The following is an 18457-nucleotide window of genomic DNA, read 5'->3' as shown; positions in this document are numbered from 1 at the left end:
TACACTAGGTGACACGGTCCTGTTGGGGACAGACATCATAAGAGACGCTATCCTTGCCCACAGAGACTAGTTATGATATAGTGCTGGGAACCTAGGAAACTGGCTGAATATACAGTCCAAACAAACTATGGTGTGCTAAGCAGCTGTTACAAAAAAATGAGTTACATCTATTATCTGCATAGATTACTGATTATCTGTTACGTGAAAGGAAATGCACTGGAGCAATGTTTACAGTATAATGCCAATTGTGTAAGAAACCAAAACCCACACAAACTAACAACCCTAGAAATAGGAAAGTCTTTCTCTGCATTTATGAGCAAAAGAAAAATGTGGAAAGATAAACAAGCCTTTAACACAACTTACCCCTGGTGGGGAGTAGGATTGAAAGCTGGCGGGTAAAATGATTAGCTTTCTCTTTATACTCCTGATTGGTTTTTCAACAGAGCATATCCTATTTTATCCTATTAAAAAAATAATAATCCCAGGGGCGCCTGGGTGGCTCAGTTGACCATCAAACTTTTACCAGGTCATGATCGTGTGATTCTTGAGTTTGAGTCCTACATCGGGATCACTGCTGTCAGTGCAGAGCCTGCTTCAAATCCTCAGTCCCTCTCTCTGTGCCTGCCCCGTTACACATGCTCTCTCTGTCTCAAAAAAAAATAAAGATTTTTTTCAATCCTAAAGGTATAATCCATCCATCAAATCTCTAATGGGTATTGTATAAAATTTACCACAAAGAGTTGATTTGGCTTAATACTTGAAAATCAATCTATGTAATTAGGAAAGAAAGAGGAGGAAGACCATGAGCTTTGTATCAGAAAGACCAAAGTTCTCAGGCCACCTCTGTCTATGTGTCCCTGTACAAGTTACACATTTTTCATGGTTTCGGTCTTAATACTGCCATAATTTATGCCTCCCCTTAAACTTTGTATGGCTTAATCTGCAAAATGGTTATGGTAATACCACCTCACAGGACTTTTGTGAGGACCCAAGAGTAATTAACAGCTAACACTGACTGAGGGCTCCTGTTTGCCAGTGCTGTGCTACATGCTTTACACATATTAACTACTTAATTCCCAGGAAAGATTTAGGAGGTAAGCACAACTATCCCCTCCATTTTATAGATGAGAGAGAACTGTGGTCCACAGAAGTTAAGTAGTTTGGGCAGCTTCCTTCCCCCTCTCTTTCACACACACACACACACACACACACACACACACACACACACACACAAATAGCATAGCCAGGATATGAACCTGCATCCATACCCTTGCTCCCTACATCCATATTATTTTTTAATATCATATATTGTCAAACTGGTTTCCATACAACACCCAGTGCTCATCCCAACAAGTACCCTCCTCAATGCCCATCACTCATTCATATTCTTTTTTCTAATTTTTTTTAACATTTATTTATTTTTGAGAGATAGAGACAGTGTGATCAGGGGAGGGGCAGAGAGAGAGAGGGAGACACAGAATCTGAAGCAGGCTCCAGGCTCTAAGCTAGCTGTCAGCACAGAGCCCGACGCAGGGCTCGAACCCACAAACTGTGAGATCATGACCTGAGCCAAAGTCGGACACTTAGCTGACTGAGCCACCCAGGCGCCCCTCATTCATATTCTTAATACATTAGGGTGAAATATCTGTGAAGGAGCTTTTCTGGTTACAAAGTCCCATCCAGCTGTAAGGAATTCTTAGTAGAGGCAGAAAAGAGAAGAAATACAGAGGAATCTAAACACGGTAAGGAGAGTGACGACAGAACGGAAGCAGCATCATGGATATCTGTGACTGCATGCATATTCAATTCATCCCTCAAGGCTGTTTGGGCTTTATTTCTCTGTGAAGCCTTTATGGACCACTTAACCCACTGATCTCTCCAAGAGGTAGTGCATTCAGCTGTAGCATATTAGAAACCACATAACTCTGGGCAAGCCATTTAAACTTCTATGCACCCCAATTTCTTCATATGTAAAATGGGACTCTTGTGTGAGTTAAATGGTAATACATGTAAATTGCCTGGCATATAGCAGGTGCCTGATCAATGCTAATATTAATCTTCTTCCCATCTTAGAAGTTGGAACAATTGCAATTTAGCAATTCAGCATGAACTGCCTTGTGATATGCATTTTCATGATTTCAGTCTTAATACTGTCATAATTTATGCCTCATCTTTCTAATTAAACTGCAAGTTCCTTGAGAGCCAGGAACACATCCTTGGCTGTTTCTGCATTCCCTGCAGCATATGTACAATACATAATACCAGAAGCTGCTCAATGATAATCTGGACTGTATCTTTGGGGTAGATTCATGGAGGATAAGAGGCTCTCAAAGATTAATCTTGGGGCACCTGAGTGGCTCAGTTAGTTAAGCATCTGACTCTTGACTTCGGCTCAGGTCACGATCTCACAGTTCGTGAGTGTGAGTCCTGCATCAGGCTCTGTGCTGTTAGTGCCAAGCCTGCTTGGGATTCTCTCTCCCATTCTCTCTCTACTTCTCCCCTGTGCATACTCTCTTTTTCAAAAAATAAATAAATAAACTTTAGAAGAAAGATTAATCTTAAAGGCAGCTATTAGACATATTCTAGAACAATCCCTAGTATTTGGTTTCATCTCATCAGAAACACACTGAACTTTACAGAAGGCTGAGGCAATTTTCACCAAATCAATTCTTCAAAATGTGAAGGCCTCTTCTAAAACCAAGCTTTTTATCTTTTAAGTGCTCTCAGGGAAGCAAAGGGACATTCTGTCCCTAGTTCAGGTCCAAGATTCAAACTATAACTTTCTTAAATGGTTATTTTGCCCGTCACCAAAGTAACTTTTCTAGGTCAATTAGCACATTTCAATGTGCCAATTAGGAAACAGTAAGATTCTCAACCCCATTTGCCCTGGTGAAAGCGAAGTTTCCCAAGCAGCCCACATGGGGACAAGGTGTGCCTGTGGCAAGGCTGTGTCTGAAGAACATTAAGATAATGATTGTGGATGCCAGGGACCTGCCCCAGTAATGAAAAAACCATTAATAGCTTCTTCCACTCAGTCTCAGAGTGAGGGACATTCAAGAAAACCATCTCTCACAAAACAGGAACTGGACAAAAGGCAGGGGTGGGGGATGGGAAAGGAGAGGAAAAAAGAATACATGAGAGATCAACAGGGATACATAATATTGGACAATTTTGATAATGAGATAATTATACTCGAGGCTTTGGGCCTTGAAGAAAAAAGGAGCATGATGAAAAGAATCATTACCGTCCTTATTATTATTCTAGTAGAAGGCAGATGGCTGTAAAAAAAAAAATATATATATATATATAGGCCAGGCTAGAGTCATCAGTCTGGGAAGGAGGTGGATACAGGGTCTTATGTTTGTTTTCTGTTTCCACTCTCCCTTGCTCAGAACACTCTACATTCAGAAGGAACTCTCCTGGACCTCTGAGGACAAAAGGCACAGGGCTGGAGATGTAGCTGATGCCCAGTGTCTTGCTCTGAGGACTAGATCACCAACATTGCAAGGTAAGAGATGGAAATGAGGACCTAGTATGTAACCAGGTTCCATGGGTACCCTACTGAGCTCCCACCTCTTGGCTTTCACTTTCCAGAAAGTGTTTTAGCCTGGAATGTGTATGTTTTGCTAAGTCACAGGCACAGATAAAAAAGCCAGCATCACCACCAGCCCGAAAGCCACTGGCTATAACAAGGAGTTCATTAACTAGGCGGTACGTCTATTCTTTGAGCCATGGACTACAGCCGGCTGGGGTAGGAGGGGATCTTAACATGGGATCCACAGATGAGGTAGCCGTTGAGGGGAGACAGGAGAGGAGAGTCACCTGAAATTATCTGCCAAATTGTGTTTGTGTGTTTATCTAGGAAGAGGCTCTACAGTCTTCTTCAGCTTCTCAAAGAAACCGATGGCCCAACTCTTTTAGATGGACAGAAGCTAAGAAGCATCTCCAGCATCTGGGCTCACCAGCTTTCAAACTTGCCCTGAACTCCAGTCATAAAATAGGAAAACGGCTCTGAAGTCTGAGTCAGGAGATCTAGATTTTAGGGGCCACCTACCTTAGCTTCCTAGGCAAGGCATTTATCCTTCTAAAAACTCCCTCTAGAAGATGAGACTGGACAGGATTTCAGCTCCCTGCTAATCTAATAATCAATAGTTCCATGATGCATTTTTCCTCCTTCCCTCCAAGAAGAGAAATACCCCTTACGACACTTCACCTGAAGCCAGGAAAAGACCTTCTCCAGAATCCTGGCAGTAAAGAGCTCTTCCTTAAAACATGACCCATTGGAATATGTGGTCCTTCCTCTAAGGTGTCAGCTTGTAAGATGGAGAACCAGGAGAAACTGGGAGCCGGGCATTCTCTAGCCGGTCTGCATATTCTGGTGCCAGGAAGTCACAGGACTAAGTACAGCAAATAGAAATTCACTGATGACCAGTCAGCTTTAGCTGACAGTGGCAACTTCCTGGAACTCCCTCCCTCCTTCTCTGTCTTTATATATATATATATATGAGCGTATATAGAACGCTGTTTCTGGCACACACACACACTTGCTCATCCTTTTTTTCCTTGTTTTTATATTATTGCTCATGAACAACAATAACAACAACAACAAAGATTAAAAAGGTAAAGGGTCAAGAACAAAAAGCAAAAGAGGGGCACCGGGCTGGCTCAGTCAGTAGAGCATGTTAGTCTTGGTATTGGATTTGTGAATTCAAACCCCACACTGGGCCTGGAGGAGGAGGAAGAGGAGGTGGGGGAGGAGGAGAAGCAGAAAAAAATCCTTTTGGGGCACCTGGGTGGCTCAGTCCGTTAAGTGTCCGACTCTTGGTTTTGGCTCAGGTCATGCATGATCTCGCAGCTTCGTGGGTTCAAGCCCCGCACTGGAGTCGGCACTGGCAGTGCGGAGCCTGCTTGGAATTCTCTTTCCCACTCTCTCTACCCCTCTGCGACCTGCGTGGTCTCTGTCTCTCTCAAAATAAATAAATAAATAAACTTTAAAAATTATACAAAAAAGAAAAAAGAGTGAAAGAGAAGTCAAAAGCTGGGTTCTTACCTAACTGGATCATCAGGCTTAAGAGTTGCTTATATTCCTGAATCTTATTTTTACTCAATATGTGCTCAACTAAAGGGATCACAAAACAAAAAGTCCTAATGGGCAGAAGTAGCCTCTGAGGGATCCCAACTATCTAAGAAAATCAAGGCAAAGCCAGTTGCAAAGGCACAAGCAAATGGAGCCACCACGGGAGCTCTTTTCAGCTTCATTTTAGAAAAAGGGCACCAAGGTTATTTACCAGAGTGATTAGAATCGCTCATTAAGAGAGAGCTCATCAAAGAAATTTCAAGGTTAAGGAAAGTTACTTGAACATTCTTGATGAGCTGGTTGGCTATAGCTTGATACCTATTTGGAAAGTATTAAGTGTTATAACAACTGTAATAGCAAATCTGCCATGAGAAAGGGGAAGAAGGGGAGAGAGAGAAAGAGATGGGAAGAAGGAAGGTAGGGAGGAAAGGAGGAAAAGAGGGAATGAAAGAGAAATATTGTTTTCTATACAGAGTAGTAAAGCTGTAATGGGCTGAACTGTGTCCCCACCAAAATTCATATGTTCAAGGCTCAATCTCAGAATGTCACTACATTTGGAAATATCTCCATTAAAGTGGTGATTCACTTAAAAAGAGGCCATTAGGTGGGCCCTAATCCAATCGAACAGATATCCCTCCAAGAAGGGGCGATTTGGATACACAGAGGGGCACCAGAGATGTGTGTGTACAGGGAAAAGACCATGTGAAAAGGCATCAAGATGGCAGCCATCTGCAAGTCAAGGAAAGAGACTTCAGAAAAAACCAACCCCGCTGGCATCTTGATCTGGGGAATAATGAACAGGACCTTGCCTCAGAAGTTTATTGTGAGGATCAAATATATTAGCGCATGCAGAACACTTAGAACAGTACCAGGTGCGTAGTAAGCACTCCAGACGTGTCAACTGGCCTACCGAGAATCTGCCAGAACTGCTGAAAAGGAAGAAGGGAAGCAGCTTTTCATCTGCCTGACCTCTCAATATGAGAAAACAGTGACAGGGTGAGCAGACAGATAGGATAAGAGAGCATCGGAGCCATTTCTCTGCCTTAGTACGGTACATCCACAGCGTGGCTCCAATATCCCTGTGCGAATGAAGAATAGCGTTTAAATTTGTTTGCTTTGCACAGTTCTTGGGTACTATCCCCTATAGCTCTGAGACCAAAGCTGAAGGACTCGGGTAAAGTCAGGCATGTTGTATTTTGCGGGGAATGCGGAAAGGAAAGCAAAGGTGCCTATGTCAGCAGCCCGTGCCTGCTGATCCTGGCTCGCACAAGAATACTGAGCTGTGTGTGCCCGGCCTATCATGACAAAGACAATCCTGCCTGTCCTTCTCCCACCCTGGCATTCCCCACTTCGGGAGTTTCTCCAGTCTGTCTATGAGATGCTTTGGGCTCTGTGGAAGAAAGCATGAAGGCCCTGTTAGCCACCTGTTAAAATGTGCAGATTCTGAGGTCTGAGGTAGGGGCCTAAAATTCTGCATTTCTACCCCAATGTTTATAGCAGCAGTACACACACACACACACACACACACACACACACACACACACACAGAATGGAATATTACTCAGCCATCAAAAAGAATGAAATCTTGCCACTTGCAACAACACGGATGGAACCAGAATGTATTATGCTGAGTGAAATAAGTCTGTCAGAGAAAGACAAAGACAAATATCATATGGTTTCACTCATATGTGGAACTTAAGAAATAAAACCAATGAACATGGGGGAAAGGAAGCCAAAATAAGATAAAAACAGAGAGGGAGATCCACGTAGGTGGTTTAGTTGGTTAAGTGTCTGACTTCTGCTTAGGTCATGATCTCACAGTTGATGACTTTGAGTCCCATGTCAGGCTCTGTGCTGACAGCTCAGAGCCTGGAGCCTGCTTCAAATTCTGTGTCTCCCTCTCTCCCCCTCCTGTGCTCATGCTCTGTTCTCTCTCTCTCTCTCAAATATAAGGAAAATGGGCGCCTGGTTGGCTCAGTCGGTTAAGTGTCCTACTTTAGCTCAGGTCATGATCTCACAGGTCGTGGGTTGGAGCCCCACACTGGCCTCTGTGCTGACAGCTCAGAGCCTGGAACCTGCTTCAGATCCTGTGTCTCCCTCTCTCTGCCCCTCCCAAGCTCGCACACTATCTCTCTCTCAAAAATAAACATTTAAAAATGTAAATAAACAAATAAATAAAAACATTTAAAAAAAACAGGGAGGGAGACAAACCATAAGAGACTCTTAAAAACAGAACAAACTGAGAATTGACAGAGGGAAGGTGGGGCGGGATGGGCTAAATGGGTGATGGGCATTAAGAAGGGCATTAAGAAGGGATAAGCACTGGGTGTTACAATGAAGTGGTGAATCACTAAACTCTATTCCTGAAATCATTATTACTAACTTGGATTTAAATAAAAAATAAGAATAAAATTTAAAAATAAAAATAAACTAATAAGTAAAATTCTAGCATTTCTAAGAGGATGCACCCACATGAGGCTGGTCCTCAGACATTTGGAGTTCCTTGGAATTATGATCACCTAGAATGCTGATTCTCCAACGTGGCCTGACGACCCCAGCAATCGACATTACTTTGGGGCTTATTACCAATACTCATTTCCTGGCATCATCCCCAATCCTCTTAAATCAGACCTTCTGGAGGTGAGGTCTGGCAAGCTGCGTATTTTAGTCATTTCCTCAGATGGACTGCTATGGACGTTCAGTTTCAGGGCTACTGCACAAAATCAGTGGTCCTCAACCTCAGCTCCACGTTAGAAACAGTTTTTTAAAAACACTCTACCCAGGCTGTGTCATAGAACAAGAACTCAGATGCTCCAAGGCATCAGTGGTTTTTGTTTGTTTTTGTTGTTGCTGTTGTTCATTTGTTTGATTTTTTTAAGTACCCCTGGGTGAGCCTGGAGCAAAATTTTGAGCCTGGGCTCAAGATCACTGCTTTTAGATGAATGCTTTTTCTTTTAACTTCTATTGATGTACAATATGCACTTAGAAACAGATGAATCATAAGGGTATACGTGAGTATCTGTGAGGAAGATGTGAAAACATCCTTGGAGAGAGTGAAGGAGAGCTGTGCTTCTAAGATCTAGAGACTTCTCCATTCCTAACTCTGCCACTTAGAACTTGTGTGACTCCCTGAACGTCAGTTTCTTCCTCCATAACAAGAGGCCATAATACTTGCCCTTATTATTGTATCTCTTAGGTGAAAAGACCCCATAAAGTATAAAATGCTATCCAAAGAGGAAGGATTAGCATTGTGAGGTTTAAACTGTGATCTTAACGCATGAAGCAAATTTAAGTCATGAAAACAGAAAGCAGTAGCAAGGTTTTTACATGTGATTTCTTTTCCTGTGCTTTCTAACATGGCCGGCTAATCCTTCCACGGTTCCACATGAGGGAGTCTGAGGACAGGGCTCTGCCACCCCAACCTTATAGCTCCCACTTCTCTCTATGCCCATTTATCAACCAGCCCCCTGCCACACTGGGATTCTACTTGCTCCACTGCAGTGGATGGGGGGGCGGTGGCCCAGACTGCCCTGCGGGTTTGCATGAATGGGGGAAATAATTTAATTCTTTCCCAATGGGCCTCTTCCAGAGCAGACAAGCTTTAAGGCTCCCCATCAGACTATTCTGGGCCAATGTGGCTGAGTCCAAACTAAAGCCCCTCCGAACATCTGGAAACCTGTAATTAAGTGAGTCTCCCAGCCCCCCGTCTCTCCATCAGAACTGTCCAAGAGCTCCTGTAGACTTTGTCGGTCTATCCAGGTTCTGGCCTCAACTCTTAATGCAACCCCAGAGTTCTATCAAATACTCCCACCCTTAACTACCAAGCTGCACTGCATCTAAATACAGCTGTGTCAAACCTCAATATTAAATATATAGATAATTTAACACTCACATGGGCACATGAGCTAAGGATGAAGGGAAGAACTGGATAGTGAAGGAGCGAGCAAATACCGCTCTGTACATTGTTGGCATGTTTCTAGAAGAGGCAACTTACCAGCCGGGTATTTACCACAGGAAACAGCAGGGCCAGAAGTGCTCCATTCAACATATGCATCTGGAGCCTGGAGAGGAACAACAGATAAAAATCCAGGTCACATTTGCACTCTGCTGCAAATACAGGCAAAAATGGGTCCAGTTATGCCACGCCATATGGGAGAACATGTCAACAAGTGGCTCTCTGTGTAAAATGGCACCGGTGTTGGCACACACGCATAATAAATTGAAAACAGCACATTTTGCACTAATGAAATGTTCTGCCCACCGCCTCAAAATTCCCCAAATGCTCCCTGAATGAGCTTTGGCTACACTACTTCATTCCATAATGAGCTCTGCACTCCCTAAGCCTCCAATCAGTCCCAATCAACAGCTTCAGGCGCTGTGGCTCAGGCAACCGTCGAAAAGAGGGGTTATACGAGGCAACTGCCCTGTTAGTGCAGTGGAGTATAAGACACTCTTTTTTATAACATGCTTGTTTATTTACAAATCCATATCCAATCCCTTATACCCAAACAGCAGCCTAGGCATAAAAAGGCGAGTCAATGTGGCAAACCGAACACAGTGTTTTGTCAACTGTGTTCCAATACGTTCTTAGATTCTGATTCTGGGTCTTCCTCTCTCTCTCTGCCCGTCCTCAGCTCGCTTACTCGCTCTCTCTGTCTCTCTGCCTCTCAAAAATAAACATTAAAAAATTTTTTTTAAAGTGGGGGTGCCTGGATGGCTCACTGGGGTAAGCATCTGACATCAGCTCAGGGCATGATCTCATGACCGGCATGAGTTTGAGCTCCACGTTGGGCTCTGTGCTGACAGCTCAGAGCCTGGAGCCTGCGTCAGATTCTGTGTCTCGCTTTCTCTCTGCCTCTCCCCAACTCACACTCTGTCTTTCTCTCTCAAAAATAAATAAATATTTTAAAAATTTAGAAAAAAAAGAAATGTCTTCAGGGTTACTGCAGGAGGTGGGGATGGCAGAAGTGGTGGCCTTCTAGTCTTTCTTTGATTGATTTTCCAGATTGGATTTTGTGACTTCAAAGCAAAACAAAAAAGAGAATGGGGCGAGAAGAAGGAGGAGGAAGAGGAGGAGGAGGGGGTGGGGAGGGGGAGGGGGAGGGGGAGGGGGAGGAGATGACAAAGATGAAGACGAAGAAGATGAAGATGAAGACAAAGATGAAGAAAACCACCGGTCTCCAGCAACAGTAATAATACTATTTCCTAATACCAGACTTGTTGAAATACATACTACAAATCTTTTATAAGTCAAGAAAAACCAAATTGGAGGGCACCTTGGCGGCTTAGTTTGTTGAGGGTCTGAGTTGGGCTCAGGTCATGATCTCACGTTCGTGGGTTCAAGCCCCATGTCAGGCCCTGTGCTGACAGTTAGCTCAGAGCTGGAGCCTGCTTCAGATTCTATGTCTCTGTCTCTTTCTGACCCTCCTCTGCTCACGCTCTCTCTCTCTGTCTCTCAAAAATAAATTAAAAAAACATAAAAAAAAGTTTTAAACTGAGGGAGAAGTCAAGAATGTCAGTTCTCCTCCTGAAGGAAAGTGGATTTGCTGGGTCAGGCACACAATCACTGAGTCAACAGGCCTTTGGGACCTCAAGATGTTAGCGTGCTCGCTCTCTGTCTCTCTCTGTCTCTCTCTTGCACACACACACACACACACACACACACACACACACACACACTCACAAGCAGCCCCACAATACAAGGATTTCTCCCATGTCCTGAGTAGGAAAGCAGTCCATACTCTGAAGGTCCCCAAGAACTTCAGGCACTCTCTCGAAGCTCACAGATGTGTGCCTAAGACTCAGAGATATTACAAGGAGACCCATGAGAACAGCACTAAAGCCCAAAGGTAGTTATTCACTTCCCCTAGTCTGTTCATTACTGTTGCCTATTGTTACCAATGCTATGAGGATGGTGGCAATGTGCCCTTAACATAATCTCAGCACGTATCTCCTTAACTGCCTGACATGAACTCTCTCACTTCATTCTGACAGCAATCTTATGAGACAGGTACAATTACTTCTTTTCCCGTTTGATGGGGAGGAAACCGAGTTCAGAGATGCAAATTGGCCTGGTTCACGACACACTCAAGATAGAAAAGCCAAGATTCAAACCCAGGTTTCTCTAACTCCAGACCCCAAACTCCTAGATCCCTCTTGCTACCTGACGCCAGAGCTCCCTTCCCCCCCGACCCTCCCAAATAAGACCTCAGATGAAGAGTCAGACAGGCTCATGTTTCCAAACTCCCTTTGAGTTTCAGGAAAACCACCTTATTTATTCCCTAGCCAATGCTCCATATGCTTTCAGCGGGGTGGTCAAGGGGAGAATGCTCTGAGGCCACGCCAAGCCCTCACAGTCCCACAGTTTAGCATGACTTGGCGTGGTCCACAAAAGGGAGGAGGTATCCAAAAGGGACACCAATGCAGTGTCACCCCCACCTCCCAGGGCTGGCCAGGGGACCATGCTTTTACAACATGGTCAATCGAGGGGGGCACTCTGTGCTCTGAGAAACTGATTACTGAGAATTCTTGCTCAAGCCTCAAGAGCTTAGGTCACGGGTCATTATCAGCCATTCCAGGCCTGGCCTACCTCTGTCTCGGGGCCCGCCTATGAGAGGCCTCAGGCATAAATATTCTTGTTTAGCCACAGGATAAATGTTCACCCTGGGAGAGGCAAACATCACATTAAGAGTCCAGGTAAAGCTGGACTCTGGTGCCAGGCTTTGCCACTGGCCTTAAAAGTATACTGCCATGTACACATGGCCAAAAAGATATCTGGGCACCAGAAGTGAAATCATGAGGGTGATGGAATTGATTCCAAGGGCCCATGGAAGGCCAAAAATAAAGAAAATAAAACCAACATCAAGATGCAAAAACATGGGCGCCTAGCTGGCTCAGTCAGTGAAGCATGTAACTCTTGATCTCAGTGTCATGAGTTCAAGCCCCATGTTGGGTGCAGAGATTACTTAAAAAGTAAATAAAAATTTTAAAACAGAGATTCAAAACAACTATTAGATTCCTAAAGACAAGTCTGTTCTAGATCCCCAAATTCAGTTCTATAAGCTACATATATGCCAAAGAGTGGCTTATCTCTAATGTATGAGAAGGTGTTACATATCAATAATAACAAAACGATCTAGCATGTATAGAGCATTTCTATGTGCCAACCTCTGGGTTAAGAACCCCGGTGCATCATCTCATTTATCCATCAATTTTTATTATAATCATTATCATCTTCTTTAGCTTCACAGCTGAGAAAACCAAAGCACTAAGTGACTATATGACTTGCCACAAATCACAGAGGCAGCAAGAGTCAGAGGGAGAGGTCACACTCAGGTATCACCAACTTTTGAGACTGTTTTTGCCACTTATATCCTGCTTTAAATCCAAGATATGAACAATGAACATTGTACATGTTCTGTGTATGTGTGTGTGTCTGTGAGAGAGAGAGAGAGAGAGAGAGAGAGAGAGAGAGAAAGAGAGAGTCAGATTGTAGAGACAGAGGGACAGGGTCAGTCAGACTATAGGCTAGTGGGAAGAGAGAGAGTCAGACTGTAGGCCAGGTAGGAAAAAATTCTGGACTGCCTAAGGGGAGAGAGGGCCATGCCTAAGGGCAATAGAACCCCATGGATGTTTTGTAGCAAAACTGTCCCGATTATACACTTGTATTGTCCTCCCTAGACCCTAAGCACAGCCCTACAGGTAAGGGACTGGCCATATGAAAGGCAAAGGCTTTTGTTCTCACTTTATATCCACTTCCCTCCTGCCACCCAAATCTCTTTTGGGTATGGGAAATGGATAATGGGCCACTAGAATGTCCTCTGGGAGTTACATCACCTGTACAATGAGAACAACGATAGTACCCAACTCATAGGATTGTTCTAAGAAGTTAATATGTTGAAGTAGTTAGAAGAGCACATTGTATATTGGAAGAGTCATATATGTGGTTGGTAAATAAATGGTGAAAACTTTGCCTAAAGCTTCAAGATATAAAGGAGAGGGGGCAAGGAGAAAAAAGGAAATCATGTGAGAGTTAAATTGTTAAAAAAAATCCAAAGTACAAAAAGGAGGTCCATAGAAAGCAAATAGACAAACTGAAGGCCAGAACCAAACAGCACAACTTAGATACAGATTTCTCTTCAGTTAGTCATGCTCATAAATCTCTCTTGGCCATTACTATTGTCACAAATATTTTGTCAGCCTTTTTGTTTTTGTGTAGGATACTGAGCTAAATTAGCTTCACTGGTAAGAAGCTGGGGCAATATGGCAAATGTCATGGGTTTAATTCTCTTCCAGGTCAGTTCCTATCATTAAATTTAGTTCTACAAATATTAATCAATCCATTACTATGTGTCTGACATTGTTCCAGGGGCTGTAGGAAAAAGGAGATCAGTATAACACATAGTATCTGCCTTCAATAAAATAACAAGCTTAGGGTACCTGGCTGGCTCATTTGGCTAAACATCTGACTTCAGCTCATTCATAATCTCATGGTTCGTGAGTTCAAGCCCAGGATCAAGCTCCGTGTTAACAGTGCAGAGCCTGCTTGGGATTCTCTCTCTCTCCCTCTCTCTCTGCCCCTCCCACACACATGGTCTCTTTTTCTCTCTCTCTCTCAAAATAAATAAACTTTAAAACACTTTTAAAAGAAGAAGTTATCAGGGTGCCTGGGTGGCTCAGTCAGTTAGGCGTCCAACTTTGGCTCAGGTCACAGTTCATGCGATTGAGCCCCACATCAGGCTCTGTGCTGACAGCTCAGAGCCTGGAGCCTGCTTCAGATTCTGTGTCTCCCTCGCTCTCTGCCTCTCACCTGCTCGTGCTCTGTGTGTCTCTCTCTTTCAAAAACAAAATGAATAAACATTTTAAAAAATAAATTATCACAAAAAACTTATAACTATGCGTGGTAATGGATGTTAACTAGATTTATTATGATGTTTCACAATCTATAAGAATATCAAATCATAATGTTGTATACCTGAAACTAATAAGTTTCAGTCAAAAATATATCATTTAAAAATTGAATTTGTAGTTAAAATCTTCTGAATAAGAAATCTCCAGACTCAGATGGTTTCAGTGACTAAGTCTACCAAATATTTACACAGTCTTGTTCAGAAAATAAAACAGGAAACATTTCTCAACTCATTTTATGAGGCCATTATAATGCAGATAACAAAACCAGACAAATAAAGTTAAAAAGAAAGAAAACTGAAACTAAACCAATATCCCTCATGAACACAGACATGAAAACCCACAGTAAAATTTTAGCAAATCTAATGCAGCAATTTAAAAAGAATAACATTCTGTGACCAAGTGCGGTTTGTCCTAGCAATGACAGGTTGGTTCAGTATTTGAAATTCAATTAATAAATTCCACCAAGTTAACAGTGAAAAGAATACAAAGTACATGACCATAGCAATTGATACAAAAAAGATATTTGCCACAATGTATGCATGATTAAAAAAAGAAAAACACCCACAAGCTAGGAATAGGAGGGAATTTCCTCAACCTGAGAATGGACATCTGAAAATAAGGCTATGCCCAACATCATAATTCATGGTGAAAGACTGAAGGCTAACATCAGGAACAAGACAAGGACACCGACTCTCAACATCATGCTGACAGTCTTAGTGCAGTAAGGCAAAAAGAATACAGATTGGAAAGGAAGAAATAAAACTGCCCCTATTTGCAAAGAACATGATTATATATGTAGAAAATCTCAAGGGGTCTACAAAAAGAAACTGCTAGAACTGACACATGATTTTAGCAAGGTTGTAGGATTGCAAGGTCAACACATAAATATCAATAATATTTCTATATAATAACAGTGTGAAATTGGAAACAATTTTTTTAAAAGTAGTATTTACAGTATCTCCCCCTAAACTGAAATACTTAAGTATAAATCTAACAAAATTTGTACAGATTCTGTGTGCTGAGAACTGTAAAAAGGTCATTAAAGAAATCAAAGAGGACCTAAATAAATAGACATACCATGCCCAAAGACTTTCGGGAAAGGCTTAACATAGCAAAGAGGTCAATTCTCACCAAAGCTATCTATAGATTCAATGCAATTCTGACCAAAATCCCAGCAGAATATTCTGCAGATACAGATGAACTGACTCTAAAATGTATATGGAAGAGTAAAGAAACTTAGAAGAGCTAAAATAATTTTGTAAAGGGAGAAGAAAGATGAAAGAATCACATTACCAAATTTTAAGGCTTGCTATAAAGGTATAGCAATCAAAATAATGCAATTCTGGCCAAGAAAAGACACATCAGTCAGTGAAAAAGAGTAGTTCAGAAACAGACCTGCTGTGACGTACTGATTTGATGTTTCACTATAGTGCAAAAGCAATTCAGTGGAAAAAAGCCATAGCCTTTTCAATAAAATCGTACTAAAGTAATGGGACATAATATATAAAATAATGCATTTAACTTAAACTACACTTTATATAAAAGCTAAGTTACAATTCTAAACAGAAAATGTAAAATTATAAAACTTTTATAGAAAACACACACACACACACACACAGAAAATCTCCATGACCTTTAGTTAGGCAAGCAGTTCGTAAACAGGACACCAAAAACCTAAAACATTGAAAAAATGATAAACTGAGCTTAATCAAAATTTGAAATTTCCACTCTGTGTAAGACACTTTGACAAAAAAGAAAAGACAAGTGGTAGAATGGGAGAAAATATATGCAAATAACATACCCAACAAAGGATTTTCATCCAGAATATATAAGGAATACTCGCAACACGCCATAATAAAAAAACAAGCAACCCAAGAAAAATTGAACAGACATCTCACCAAAAAACATATATGGGTGGAAGATAAGCACATTGAAAGATGTTCCATATCATTAGGGAAATGTAAACTAAACACGATAAGGTACAGCTCCTCAACTATAAGAAATGCTAAAACAGAAATACTAACAATAGCGAAGTTGGAGAGACTGTAGAGAAACAAGAACTCCCATAATACAAAGCTGGTGGAAATGTAACAGCAATTTGGAAAATAGCTGGGAGTTTCTTCTGAAGTTTATAAAAATTTTACAAAAATAATCTTATCATTTTACCCAATAATCCTGCTCCTACACATGTACCCTACTTTAATGAAAATCTGTTTACACAAAAAACACCACACAGATGTTCACAGCACCTCTAGTCATAGTAGCCAGTCTAGAATCAGCCCTTCAAGGGGTGAAACGATGAACAAACTATGGTACATAGATACGAGAGAAACCACTCAGCAAAAACAGTGAATGAACAACTGATGCCTACAAGAACAGAGATGAATCTTAAGGCTGTGCAAATAAAGTCAGTCTCAAAAGGTTACATACTATAGGGTTCCGTGTATATGACATGCCCTAAACAAAAGTGTAGTGAAGGAGAACTAATTAGTGGTTACCAGGGATATGCTAAAGGAGTCCTGCAGACTGAAATAAAAGGACACCAGCCCATCACTGGAAGCCACATAAAGAAATAAACATTGTGGTAAAGGTAAATAGACGGGCAATTATAAAAGCTAGTATTATCATAACAAGAGTTTATAACACCCCTTTTTTTCTACATAATTTAAGAGATTAATACAGTAAAAAAACACAATTATTAGTGTAAAAACCAGTATTACTGTAATTTTGGTTTGTTGCTCCACATTTTGTTTTCTACATAATTTAAGAGACTAATGCATTTGAAAATAACTAGGCTTGGAGGCACACACTGCATAAAGATGTAACTTTCTAACCAATACCTGAAAGGGGTATGGATTAAGCTATAAAGGAACAACATTATGTATGTCATTTAAATTAAGCTAATACAGGGGCGGCTGGGTGGCTCAGTTGGTTAAGCATCCGGCTTCGGCTCAGGTCATGATCTCACGATTCATGAGTTCAAGCCTTGTGTAGGGCTCTGTGCCGACAGCTCAGAGCCTGGAGCCTGCTTCAGATCCTGTGTCTCCCTTTCTCTCTGCCTCTCCCCCACTCATGCTCTGTCTCTCTCTCAAAAATAAATAAACATTAACAAATTTAATAAAAAGTAAAAAAATAAAATAAATTAAGCTAATATATGGGGCACCTGGGCAGCTTGGTTGGTTAAGCATCAGACTTTGGCTCAGGTCACGATCTCATGGTTCATGAGACTGAGCCCTGCACCATGCTCCATCCCACAGTAGGGAGCCTGCTTGGGATTCTTCTCTCTCCCTCTCTCTCTGTCCCTCCCTTACTCGTGCATTCTCTGTCTCAAAACAAATAAATAAACTTTTAAAAATAAAACACAAAGAGGTTGAAAGGATGGAAAAAGATATCCCATGTAAACAGTAACCAAAAAAAAAGCAGGGGTGGCTATACTAATATTAGACACAATATAGTGTAAATCAAAACAGCTTACAAGAGACAAGGGAGGATATTATTTATTAATAAGTTTCAATGTTGCAAAAAGATATAATTATAAACATTTATATACTTAACAGACCATCAGCATATATGAAGCAAAAACTAGTTGGAGACTTCAGTAGTACCTCACTCTTAATAACAGAATAGTCAGACCGAAGGGAAGCAAGGAAAAAGAGAACTTGAACAACACAATAAACCAGCTAGGTCTAACAGACATATATATACAAAACACTTTATCCAGCAATACCAAATTCATTCACCTCAAGTGTCCATGGGGCGTTTTCCAGGATAGACCATATGTTAGGCCATAAATTACGTCTCCATAAATTCAAAAAGAGAGATATCATAACAAAGTATCTTCTCTAACCACAACATTATCAGGTTAAAATTCAATAATGGAAGTAAAATGTAAAAATTCTCAAATGTGTAAAAATTAAATAATACACTCCCAAACAACCAATGGATCAAAGAAGAAATCACATGGGAAGTTAGACAATGAAATGCAAATCAAAATCCCAATTAGATACTATCTAACACCATTATAATGCCTGCTATCAAAAAAACACCCACAGAAAACAAATGTTGGCAAAGAGGTGGAAAAATTGGAAACCATGTATGCCATTGCTGGGAATGTAAAACAATACAGCAGCTGTGTAAAGAAGTTCAGCAGTTCTTAAAAAAAAAATAAAATAAAATCACCATATGATCCAGCAATTCCATTTCTGGGTAGATACCCAAAAGAACTGAAAGCAGGGTCTCTAAATGATGGTTTGTGCACCTGTTATATAGCGGCATTATTTAAAATAGCTAAGAAGTGGGAGCAACCCAAGCGTCCCATCTACAGATGAATGTATAAACAAGATGTGATATGCACATACAATGGAATATTATTCTGTCTTAAAAAGGAAGGAAATTCTGACACAGGCTACAACACGAATGAACTTTGGGGACATAGTGTTAAGTGAAATAAGCCAGTCTCACAAAGACAAA

The 18457-nt window shown here is 41.4% G+C and overlaps 1 protein-coding gene across 8 annotated transcripts in view; it reads right to left on the bottom strand.

Annotated features, from left to right (window-relative positions):
- Positions 1–18457, bottom strand: part of TMEM164 (transmembrane protein 164) — a 171383-nt gene that overhangs the window by 66543 nt on the left and 86383 nt on the right. For all 8 annotated transcript variants that reach the window (XM_029930668.1, XM_029930667.1, XM_029930670.1 and 5 more), the window contains one exon: positions 9072–9138. In XM_029930668.1, the coding sequence (XP_029786528.1) occupies positions 9072–9138 (67 nt within the window). The remainder of the gene's footprint in view (positions 1–9071; positions 9139–18457) is intronic.

The sequence above is a fragment of the Suricata suricatta genome, chromosome X (genome assembly GCF_006229205.1).
Source record: "Suricata suricatta isolate VVHF042 chromosome X, meerkat_22Aug2017_6uvM2_HiC, whole genome shotgun sequence".
Lineage (NCBI taxonomy): Eukaryota > Metazoa > Chordata > Mammalia > Carnivora > Herpestidae > Suricata > Suricata suricatta.
The sequence above is the reverse complement of the archived record's forward strand: the minus strand, read 5'-3'. Positions and strand labels throughout refer to the sequence as shown.